The sequence below is a fragment of the Schistocerca cancellata genome, chromosome 3, assembly GCF_023864275.1.
Source record: "Schistocerca cancellata isolate TAMUIC-IGC-003103 chromosome 3, iqSchCanc2.1, whole genome shotgun sequence".
Lineage (NCBI taxonomy): Eukaryota > Metazoa > Arthropoda > Insecta > Orthoptera > Acrididae > Schistocerca > Schistocerca cancellata.
The window spans coordinates 34,096,552-34,109,658 of NC_064628.1; the positions used below are offsets into that span (position 1 = coordinate 34,096,552).

Sequence of the window (13,107 nt, forward strand, 5' to 3'; positions counted from 1 at the left end):
CATCGATGAAGACGAATGCCTCACCAATATGCTGCCAATATGGTTGCACTATTGGTCGGAGGATGGCATTCATGTATTGTACAGCCGTTACGGTGTCTTCTATGACCACCAGCGGCGTATGTCGCCCCACATAATGTCACCTCAGAACAGCAGGGAACCTCCACTTTGCTACACTTGCTGGACAGTGTGTCTAAGGCGTTCAGCCTGACTGGGTTACCTCCAAACACGTCTGACGGTTGTCTGGTTGAAGGCATATGCGACACTCATCAGCGAAGAGAACGTGATGCCAGTCCTGAACGGTCCATTTGGCATGTTGTTGGGAATATCTATACCGCACTGCATGGTGTCGTGGTTGCAAAGACGGACCTCGCCATGGATGCCGGGAGTGAATTTGTGCATCATGCAGCCTATTACGCACAATTTAAGTTGTAAAATGACGTCCTGTGGCTGCACAAAAAGCATTATTCAACATGGTGGTGTTGCTGTCAGGGTTCCTTCGAGTCATAATCTCTAGGTAGCTGTCATTACTGCAGTAGTAGCCCTTGGGCGGCCTAAGCGAGGCATTTCATCGACAGTTCCTGTCTCTCTGTATCTCCTGCGTGTCCGAACAACACCGCTTTGGTTCACTCCGACACGCTTGGACACTTCCCTTGTTGAGAGTCCTTTCTGGCACGAAGTAACAATGCAGACTTAGTCGAACTGTGGTTGACCATCTAGGCATGGTTGAACTACAGACAACATGAGCTGTGTACCTCATTCCTGGTGGAATGACTGGAACTGATCGGCTGTTGGACCCCCTCCATCTATTAGGCGTCACTCATGCATGGTTGTTTACATCTTTGGGGGGGGGGGGGGGGGTGTTTAGTGACATCTCTGAAGTTTCAAAGGGACTATGTCTGTGATACAGTATTCACAGTCATCTGTCTTCAGGAGTTCTGGGTACCGGGGTGATGCAAAACTTTGTTTGATGTGTGTATTTATTCAGAAATGAATTGAAGACCCACTTCTGTAACCTTTCTTAAACTTTGATAGGAAATCTGAACATTTTTACATGAGGATATGTCTGCCTGTCCCTTCACACCTGTCCCTGTACAGTTGATATATTTTGCAGCCACTCGATACAATGACTCGATTCACTAGTGACACTTTTACGAGAAATGACTGTATTTCAGATGCCAGCCATTGGAAAGCAACTTAGAGCTGCTTGCGGTCGGGCAAGGTTTGCCACAAATTTTACCTAATTGAGTATCTTCTAGTGGTTGATGCCACAAGTAAGGGTGTGATGCTGTTGCCACCAGGTGGCCGTGCTCTGACGAGGGTTACCTGCCCGAGTAAGCATACAGTCACTGTTTCTTACATGCTCTGGGGTGTCATATTTGTAACAGTAAGAAATGAAGGCAGTGTTAAATAATTAGGTCTTAAATTTTGAAATATAAATGGGTTAATGCATTTAAAGAAGTTGCGTACTTCCCAGCCGTGTGCATAACACTTTTGGCCTGAACATTTCTAACAACCATATAAATATGAAACAACTTCTGTGTGAGAGCTTACAGGCCTGTTGTGCTGCTGTAAACAGAAGAAAAATATTACTATTCCCAATGAAACTGGGAGGCTTTTTAATAAGCGTATTGCACATAAAGAAATACTAGCAAAGCACTTACCGAAAAACAGCTACTGATGCTGTAATACCTTCAAGCTCGTATCACCAAGGAAGTCACAAACACTCATTTTTCCCATTTTTGTGGTGCAGTGCTTCATACCAGATCCATTACCTGAAACTGCCTTTCAGACTCGATAACAGACTGCCAAACTTATAATTTTCACTAACAGCTGTAACTCTGACATGATCCATAACATTCTACAAAAAGAATTGTGTGTAAAATAAAGTTGCTGCTGGCTAACAGGAACCCATAAGTAGTCCTACGTTGGCAAAATTTCATTTTACCTTGCAAAAAGTCTCAAGACCACAAACCGGCATTTTCCAATATCAGTCATATGGGGAATTGTTACTGAATAGTAAAGGCAAGCGAAACATTCGGCACGGAGTAGCATGTGTAAAATCGCATGCAAGCACTGTGTGAAATTATGTTGGTCAGTCAGGCAGAGGTGTGGCAGTTACAATGTTAGCATGTGAGGGAAGCTGCGGTCAAAAAATATTGGTGCCTGAGAGAAGTTGGGGACAAAAAGAGACCAATTCAAACTATGGGAAATGTGTTTTAACAGGGAACCACCCATACAATGTAGGGTGTGACATTTTACGTGCTGTTATGAGAGCAAAAATATGATACTGGGAGTATTTGAAATAAATGATACAAAATGCCAGTTCATTTTTATATGACCAAACACAACTTGTTTTCTTCTCTGTAAAATTTAGTTAGTTACGCAAATGTTAAATTTCAGTAGTAAGTTCAACTTTATTTTCAATCTATTTTTAATTGTCGATTTCTGAAAAAAAACTTTATTTTTAATTTTTGTTAAATGTAGTAATTAATGCATAGTAAAAAAGTAATATGTCCCTTTGTAAAAACTTTCTACCTCACTATTTAATGTACATCCTGTATTAGTAATATTTTACGTCACCTGTCACTTTACATATGGTTGTGCCAGTCAGTTGTCACCTGATGATGGCTTAAGAAACCAAATGTGGTCAAATAAATATTTTTCAAAACATTAGAAAAGCATGTCCTATGTAATGTTTTTGTTCATTATTACTAGTGTAACAAATGGTTCATATTTTAGGTGCACCACTTTTCGATCACTCCGGCACAAAACTGGACCGTGCTGGCCGGCGTATGCTAAGCATGTACCGTAACCAGCTTGGCCATTTGGCAAAACTCTTCAGCGGTGTGTTAACATCACCCAAGATTCCAAAAATTTATGGTACGTAAACAGTGTAGATGTCATTGAATTACAGGGATAGTTCTATTAACCCTTAGTAAATCTTCTTGTTTTGTTATTGTAAATAGGGGTGATATGATTGTTTCTTGATGCTTTATCAAATCTGGAAAATTGTTTAAATGTGTTTTTGAACTCTTTTTGCCTTTGACTAGCAGCCTTTTCAGTCACCATGAATGCAGTTTTGACTGAAGAGTCATTTTCAAGTGTAAATTATGGATTACACTAGTTGTCCTAAAAGTTCTGAGACTCCTCTTATTCATGGTGTATAAGCAGTACCAGCACATTAACTATGATGGTGGCTTGAACTAATATCTGTAAACAATAGATGTGCATTCAACGCATCAGTTGCAAGCAGGTAGTGTTAAGTAGTGGCTGTAGAGCCATAGTGTGTCCATGTTGCTATGCTACAAATCATAGTGGAGCAACATGTCTCTAAATAAAGTATTTGACATTCTCCAAAATATTTTGAAGAAGGGAAAAGAGTGTGCAAAGTTTGTCCTGCATATTTTGACTTTCGAACAAAAATGACGCGTAGATATCTGGTGCGACTTAATTGAAATGCAACTGACATTTTCACATGGTTGCAGTGACTATCTGTGCATTGTACTAAATTGAAGAGGAGAGGGGGGGGGGGGGACAGGGAGGGAGGAGACGATGTAGAGCACTAGTAGCATTAAAACCACACCTTAACATTTCTCTACTTATTGGTGATGTAGTCTCAAAACTTTTTGGACTGATGGGGTAGTGTGTGTACGTAACACAAACTATTGATCGGAACCAATATGAAATTTAGATTACCATGGCATGTAATATCAAATCTGTGACAAATTATTTATATTTATTGTGTAAGAGTACATTAAGATAGGTGTAAAATAGCACCTTTTAATGGAACTAAGTAAGGGAAAGGAAATGAGTCTGTAATTTAAATAAGATTTATCATTTAAAAAAAAGAGCGGATACACTTTGTGTCATATACGATAACTATACAAATTTATCATACACCTAGACAAGAAATTTAAATGTGTCCTGTGTTTAATATTATGTGCTATTATAATCTAAGTTTCATACGAATTTATACACTCTTAGTTAATTGTTTCCAGCTGAAAGTGGGCCTGTTGTGATTGAAAATGTAGCTAATGCATCAAAGGCAAAAATCTTGTTTTTCAAGAAGTTATTCATGACTGATCAGTGCTCAAGAAAAGATGCTTAAAATAATGGTTATTTTTTCTTAAAGTTTTAAAAACTGCTGAAATAACAAATATGCTTCTGTCTCGTTGCTACTGTTTAAAAAATCATGACAGCATTTTATCTTAACTTTGGCTGCATGTTATCTTACTTTCACTGCATTTTAAAAAATTTTAATCTTTGCAAAGAATCGTAAATGTTAGTACTTTTTCTGATGCTAATGTTTTGCCATCGTAACTTTCCACTGAGCATTGTTTCTTCCATGTGCTATGTCTGTTTCATTTTTATGGCAAGGCACCACTTTAAAATTCAATCGAGCTGCTGACTCAGACTATCTCCTTCCTGTGGATCACCTTTAATTTTTGTTCATTTCCATTACTTACTCATAATGGTTATAGAGATTCCAGTTCTTTTTGTGTGGAAAGCTGAACATTTCTATGGCCAGCATAAAATCAAAGGAGTGATGTTCATGGGGCAGTAGTGAAAAAGAATAAGTCAGCAGGTTTATTTTATAGAATTCTTGTATTGTCACTTGCGAATTCTGGTAATGATTATCATTAGCAGCTACAGATTTTGATATTAAATACCAAACACAGCCTCCTGCTGTAACATAGGTGGCAATTCACACTTTATTTTATAAACACCACTCACAAATTAGGCCTTAGACCTGTTCTGACTGGCCAGCGGCTGCCTCAAGAATGTACAAGGAGCGATATGTTATTGTGGAATATGTGATCAGCATGATGTCAATCCCTCCAGCCATTGGCATGATGTCAGTCCTTCCAGCCATTATGCTAGTAGATGAATACTGATGATGCTGTTGCTTCTTTATTCAAGCAGCTCATCATTTGGCCTCTCAAAGGCTGAGTGGACCCCATACTGGACCTCCCTACCTCACAAAAATTCTGAGCAGGTATAGGGATTTGAACCTGGATCTTTCTGCATTAAAGGCAGCAATGCTAACCATTCAGCTGTGGAGGCAGTCCCACTTATTAACTGTTGTTGCAAAAAAGCAACTTTAAATTTTAGTTACACTGAGCCATTGTCGCTGTGTCACTCTTAGCTTCTTATTCCAATTATGACTACTTCCTTATGATGTGCATCTGCTCTTTCTTTCTCATTACAAACTGAAACTGTACAAAAGCTCACTATGGGATTTCTGCATACTGATATTTCACGGAGTCCACACTAGAATTTTGCTATGCATCCTGTAGGACCATTTGCACGCACGATTAATCATGGTACCTCCTGTTAAGATGCACTAACACCCACTGGTACCTTTCTCTTCTAGACCTCATTAGTGTGAACATAATTTGTGACTATCTTACAATAGTTTCTCTCAACATCTGTGAAATCATTCTCTGCAGCTAAATCGTCTGAGAGACAAACATACATTTAATCATTGGCTCTCCCCTCATTTCGGTCAGTAACCTTTGGCGAAATACGATCAGGCATCCAGCATTGGATGCATTGTAACACAGCAAAGTCACTGTTGATGTCTAAGGAAGTTGTGATGGTTGGGATAGACTCCTGGACTGGACTGAAAAAGATCTGATTTAATCCAATGTCTCCTGCTGTTCCAGTTGCCAGTGTCTTGTTCTGCATGTTGAAGTATGTTAAAGTGTTTGTACACTGAGAGTTCTGTTGCTGTTGCGACAAGCTTGATGCCTGTCACATGCAGAGAAACACACAGTTGCTTGGCCTTCTGAGGGCCTATGCCATGTACCTGGGAACTTTAAGCTCTCAGGTTTTCGAATCTCATCTGATGCAGTTCCCAGCAATCAGTCTTTCCTTCTCATCCTGTCCATATGGTAAGTCCCCTGCCCTGTGGTTCTGGTTGGCTTTCCCGAAATGTACCCCTTTTCCTAGACCTCTCCAGTCCTTTCCCTTCACACCTCTTCCTTTCCCTTCAACCCTGCTGCCTAAAGTAGGAACCACTGGCTCCGAAAGCTTGCCAATTACAGCTGTCTTTTACATGTGTGTTCTGCCACCGCTTGGTGAGTAGATTTTTTATCCCAATTAAATATCTTGGTATGTTGATAGACACACAAACAAACACAAACACAGAATTCAAGCTATCGCATCCCACGGTTGCTTCATCAGGAAAGAGGGATATGTGTGTGTGTGTGTCTGCGCGAGTGTATACCTGTCCTTTTTTCCCCCTAAGGTAAGTCTTTCCGCTCCCGGGATTGGAATGACTCCTTACCCTCTCCCTTAAAACCCACATCCTTTCATCTTTCCCTCTCCTTCCCTCTTTCCTGATGAACCAACCGTGGGTTGCGAAAGCTTGAATTCTGTGTGTCTGTGTTTGTGTTTGTTTGTGTGTCTATCAACATACCAATGCTTTCGTTTGGTAAATTACATCATCTTTGTTTTTAGATATATTTTTCACTTGTGGAATGTTTCCCTCTATTATAGTCATACAATTAAATATTTTTATATAAAGGACAATGTGCATGTACCTGTGTGTGTAATTGCTGACTTGTAACAAGAAGAAGGGTCTTGAAAAGTACATTTGAAGCAAGTGAGACGTGTTTCACATTGTATGAAAGCCTTTAGATCAGGTTTTTACAACAAATGTGCCCTTGGAGCAAGCTGTGAGCACAGAGTGCAGCGAGCACAGGACTCCCACTATCTGCAAGGAACAGAGAATGGGGAGCTGAATGGAGAGTCGAGTGAAGGACATAACAGCTGCTGACGCATGTTTGTCACTCAGTTTAAATCTGTGATCAGCTACATGGAAATCATTACATGAAATGTTATTGCTACAAACTGTTATCTTATTAACATGTACTTATACATTTTTCTTAATTTACTTTGTGAGTTGTTATACAAAAATGAAATTGTTGAAGTGTGGGATTCTCAGTTCTTTCACTTTCCCCTTAGCAATTGCTCCTGTGGTAGGAGTAATTATTGTTGTGCAATTTAGATGCAATTTTGGATTTCGATGTGACTGCTGTATGCTCAGGCGCATTGTCTTACTTTTTGTTGCAATGCACAGTTGTTCAGAAGCAAACAGCACACCAAACGTTAATTATTATCGTGGCAGCCTGTTTGTGCAATCGAGAAAATCCATCCTGATGGACTTCTCTGTAGAATTCCAAGATGCTTTTCTCGTACTGACATTTGTCTTTGTATTTTCTGTTACACTGCAGGTCAATAATTTCTAGTTGCTGTTCAGGACAAATTTCTTCAATATTCACTGAATATGGAGAGGAGAACAGATCAAAATCACTTTCTGATGCCATCAGACTTTAAAACATTGCTCAAATTGTCCCTTAAGGGATACTAAAATTGTGATTAATGTTGAAAGTGTTTTTTAACAGCAGCATCTTGCACAGCCGATGATTTAGAGAAATGAGCAAGATTTCCTTTTACCCACTACTGTTTTCCGTACCTATCATTTTGTGTGAAAAGGTAAGAATCCTCGCACAGGGGACTGAGATACGAAGACTTTCTCAGTGTTACGTAGTGGTTTCTCGCCATTGCTGCTATTAGGTGGCACTGCTGTCAAAACCGACACTATCACATTTCATATGTGGCACTTCTCCCATGTTGCCATGGACATATGGTGCTTGTCCATTTCCCTCACTCCCCTCCATGGCGCAACTGCTCGGCTTGCACGTAAGAAAGTGAGTGGGCACGAGTACTCATGCTCGAAATCTGCATGTTGTTTAGTCCTGCTTTAGAATTGGTATTAGAAATGAAACAGGCTCTGTCTACAGAATGTGTGTTGTCGTTTAATGAAGTGCTGGAGAACTAAATGGACTCGGTTAGTCGCACAAGACTTGGCGTGTCAGATTAGCCTAACTGTACCACTTTATGGCATGTAGCAGCAGAGAGGTCAGGAGCCACATAAGAGCTAGGTGCGCAAGATGGAAGGTTGTCTGTATAAAAGGGAAGTTGAATGCAACCCTGAATGGGATTCTGGTGCAGTTGAGTGCACAGTAGACAGTATTGATTGTGAAAACTCAATAAAATTTCAGAGAGATTAGGACAACTTGATAATGCCCTCTCCGAAGATATAGTTAAGTTCCCTGGCCATAGAGCTCTGATATAAGCTGGACATTAATGAATTTTGTAAATCTTCACTAAACTCTCTGACATATCATAATAAAGGGTAAATGTCAAAGACGTAAGAAGAGGTTTTTTGTTTCCCTACAAACAGAAGTACACTGACAGTTTAAGTCAATAAAAAAAATATCGAATTGTGTATTGTTCTGTATTTTTTATTCAGACAGTAGAAAGTACTTCGTGTTTTTCATTAATTTATTACTTTATTTTGGGGGTTTGTAATGACAGTGGTTCGGGGGGGGGGGGGGGGGGACCGAACAAATCAACTCAATTTTTCATTCATTGATTAAAGTGCAATCACAATACACAAAAAACTCACTTTATGTGCTGCCAGATGACACAGTATGTGAATCTGTTCAGGATAAGAATCACAGTACATGAAAAATATCACCACCTTTTTCGTCTCCATTCTCGTGCTTAGCAGTAAAATTATGTATGTCAATTATAGTTTCCAACTTTCCAGTATCAAATTAATCAAAACACATGTTTTTTCAGGACATAGCCATACTTCTGTGACAGCAGTAGCAATGACACAAGTACTGAAAAATATTTGTGCTGCATTGGGAAACTAACACTGTCTGATACATTAAGCCAAGTTGGTCGACACAGTGAAAATGTGAAATGTCAAAGATACGATTGAAAAAATATATTCACCTATCCTCACCTCCCCCCCCCCCTTCTCTCTCTCTCTCTCTCTCTCTCTCTCTCTCTCTCTCACACACACACACACACACACACACACACACACACACACACACACACACAGAGGGGGGGGGGGACTGCCTAATGGATCAATTATTATTATTATTATTATTTTATTCTTTAAGTTCCAGATTCCGTTGAAAAGCAGGCAAAGGCCCTTGAAATGATTTCACTATATTTTGAAGTTGTTCAATGGTTCATGAATGCAGGATTACTCCCAGAGTTTCCAGATGATGGTGTGTCATATGGAGGAGATCTACTGATGGAAGATCACCACAAACTTCTGCCATATCCTGCATCTGTAATTAAGAAGTTCTACGAGGACAGGTGAATAAATATTTAAGTAGCCGATGTAGTGCCTTAACTGTTTACATTATTTATATTCCACCAAGAACATTCTATTACCATAATCACATTATTTTAAGTTCTTTAGCTTTAGATATTTCATTTGACTTTACAAACCCGTTGCATAGGCAACAAAGTGTTCTTTGGGAAAAGTGAACATTAAGCTGAATGATCATAGCAGAAAATCTGATGTCTTATCTTCTTACTTTAGGAATGATTACTAGAACAGTTGTGTTATATTAATAAAAAAATGGAAAAAATTAATTTAAAGTATAGTGGAATTGCATTATTAGAAATGTTCTGCTTGTACAAATTTAGGCTTTTTGGACTTCCTAACTCATAATACATCATACTTTAGCCGTACATCTTTACTGTCCTTCTGCATACTAGAGTGTGTAAAAAACAAAATAATGTACAAAGAAAAATTAGTGATGGTTTTTTCATTTGTCTGCACCTTACTGCTCATTCATAATTAATGTCTTTGCCAACATTTATGGTCGATTGGGGTTTCAGTTTTTTGTTTTTAATAAATTTTAACTTTACAATACCCAGGGGGTATTTCACCATGTACCTACACAATTGCCCGCACACTGTACATTGACACGGTATGGAGATGTAAAGTGGTGTTTTTTTGCATGTACATATGTACATTTGCCAATAGGGATGGATGACCTGTGTTTGTCAGCTTCTCTTTTATTTAATGGAATGGATATGCCAGCTTATCCTATGCAAGTTAAAGTTATACAAGAAATTGAAAGATTTTATACATAATATGATAGTCCATTACATGTTTGAATTTATTGCCTTGACAGTAATGTTAAGTTTGCTTCGGCCTCGCTGCTGGGTTTCACGCTTGCACACTAGCATATTTTTCAGCTAAGAACTAGTCGCTAACGGTCAACATTTTAGTTGCTAGCATCACAAGTGTGTGCACTCATTTTCTTAGTGTTGATTTCACATTGAGTGTCACACTTTCACCTGAGTGTTAAATATTAAAGAATTGCCGTGGCATTTGTCGTATATCTGGTGCAGTGGGTGAGTGCTTTTTGTTCAAAATCCAGTGCTGCGACAGAAGATCTCCATTTTTATGGCCTGGGTGTCATTATTACCTGTCGTACTCACATTTTCAGCGGAGAGAACCCTGGCTAACAGCATCCATTGATGAGGTAAGTACTTGCTCGAACAAGTATAGTTCATTATTAATGTATCAAGCATTGTGAGCCACGACACTCAGAAATTATTTCGTTGCCCACACATATTAATGTCACCACACTTGACTGTCCACTTGTTGAAAGACACATATAGTTGTCCAAAACATTGTGTAAATTGCTTGTTTGGTTTCCAGTGAAAATTCACACAAGTATTGAGTTACAACAATGTACGTAACATGATAGCTTATACGTATGGTTGACATTCCAGCCAATCGCTTATATTACGAACATAAATTTCTTAAGTTTAAAACATCATAAATTCTGGGTTCTGTTACTAAATTCTGGGTTCTGTTACTACAGTTTGTTTGTTAGTTTCAACTTATCGCTGTTCACATCACATATACAAAAAAAAAAAAAAAAAAATACATAGCACACTGTTAGGGTACAATACAAGCATTTGATATATTTGTACTTCGTTTTATAGGTAGGCTTTTATTACTTCTGGGAGCTTATTTTTTCCTTAGGTAGAGGAGGTAGAAAAACATTCAAAATAGGACTAAAACATTACACGTTGCTGGCCTAACTAAGCTTGGTGCTGCCTCCTTTGTTTGGGAGGGAAGAAAGGAAATACTCAACTACTGGTTCAAGAATTTATAAGGAAATGTTACTTGTACAATCATGGACTGGTTTCCAAGGAACTTTCATTTCTCGGAAATAGTGTGTACTGACTAATCATTCACGTAGTATCATGTTTCTTCATGAGCTAGTGCTGTTTACTTCAATTCACATTTAACTTAGTGTGACATATGAAGAAGCTTCAACCATTGTAGACTTATCTTTCTTGAGTACCTGGAATGTCATTATCCAAGCTTTCAAGCGACTCAATAAAAATTAATTGGTTTTTGGAAAATCACTTGCTTAAATGTTTATGTGCACTCTGCAGTGAATAGGTACTGATAAATGTCGTGGAGATATACTGCAACAATGCATATTTTTATTTTTCGTTGCCTTATGACCTTTGTATAAATATCCTCATAACTAAATTGTTTACTCGAGGTGCAACCTGTTTCTTCATTTGGTACCTGCTACTCTCGACGTAATTCTCTTCTTCTGCGCCGTGATGATGCACTGGTCAATGAAAGAAAAAAAATGTAAAACTAATTAAATTACGTAGCTTGGTGGCCACTGATACAATTAGTCATTACATCCGTCCGCAGATATTTCAATACTTTGTTTAAATTTGTAGACATTCATTTATTTTGTTACCTATTATGATCATTTACCCTGCAAAGAAAATTATTTGACATTTCTTACGGTATTTTGTAGTTTCGCCTTAGCTTATACGTCTCCTATATTTTTTCATAATGCTTCCTTTTACTTGTAAATACGTTGTATTTGGTATTTAATTAAATCTCTGTGTACATATATCAATAGGTTTCTTAGTTCTTAAGGCAGTAGATGTAATTGCGTAGTATTTCCATTTACTTTGTATTTAAGTTAGGTTCATGTACATATTGCGTTCCTATTTGGTTGCGCCATCCGCCAGTCTGTCACGTCTGTGCACAGGTCAGTGCCTCCCCCCTACTTCTGATGTCAGCACGTATTGCTGAGCGCGTTTTGTTGAGTGCGGACAGCTGAGCCATAAGTTAATTTTGTTTCTACTTTTTATTACTGTTGATTTTATGCTTACATGTACAAATCAAAAGAATTACTTATGCCTATACACATTACTTTATCGTAAAATACACTCCAGAAGAAAAAAATTATACTAAAAGTTTTGTACACTATGTACAATTATCTTGTGATAGAAATAAGAAACGCTACCTAGCTTCATCATTCTATAAAAGCTTTTATAACTTTGTGAGGGTGGAGACACTTCTCTCTTCCTGTTTTCTCATGGGTTAATCTGTATGTCCCAAGGTATGGTGTTTTGGAAATTGTATATGATCCTGAATAGAGCAGTTGTCACTTATTCAGTTTGCCAAATTCTGTCAATTTAGGGTGCGTCTGTAAGAAGACTCTTTGCCCTTCAGATAATTGTGTAATACATTTTCGTTTCTTATTATAAATTTTCTTTCTATACTTGGCCCCGTTTTCTAGTATGAGGGCTATCCACAAAGTACATTACGTTTTGGAATTAAAAATAAATAAAGTATTGGAATTTTTTTTTATTATATACAGGTGAAAGCCACACTAAAATACTACTTTTCTACATAGTTGCCATTTAAATTAAGCCACTTATCATAGTGATGGACGAGCTTGGAAATTCCTTCGTCATAAAATTCGGCCACCTGCGTCTTCAACCATGTGGTTACCTCTTCTTGAAGCTGTGCGTTGTCATCAAAACGCTGCATAGCCAACCACTTCTTCATTGCTGGGAATAAGTGGAAGTCGCTCGGTGCCAGGTCGGGACTGTACGGCGGATGAGGAAATAACTCCCACTTAAAAGATTTGAGAACTTCAGGAGTGGCATTTGTCGTGTGCGACCTGGCATTGTCGTGAATCAGCAAGATCTTTGAGCCAAACTTTCCCCTGTGCTTGTTTTTTATTGCTCTTCTGAGGTTGTGCAGAGTTTGGCAATACCTTTGAGAATTTATTGTAGTGGCTCTTTCCAGGAAATCCGCAAAAATGACACCTTTTCTGTCCCAAAAGAGGTAACCACGTGGTTGAAAGCACAGGCGGCCGAATTTTACGACAAAGTAATTTCCAAGCTCCTCAATCGCTGCGATAAGTGCCTTAATTTAAATGGCAA

At 38.5% G+C, this 13,107-nt stretch overlaps 1 protein-coding gene across 1 annotated transcript in view; it reads left to right on the forward strand.

Annotated features, from left to right (window-relative positions):
- LOC126176842 (protein ELYS) overlaps positions 1–13,107 on the forward strand; it is a 320,594-nt gene that overhangs the window by 70,828 nt on the left and 236,659 nt on the right. The window contains exons 11-12 of the mRNA XM_049924028.1: positions 2,740–2,880; positions 8,985–9,186. Coding sequence (XP_049779985.1) covers positions 2,740–2,880; positions 8,985–9,186 — 343 coding nt within the window. The remainder of the gene's footprint in view (positions 1–2,739; positions 2,881–8,984; positions 9,187–13,107) is intronic.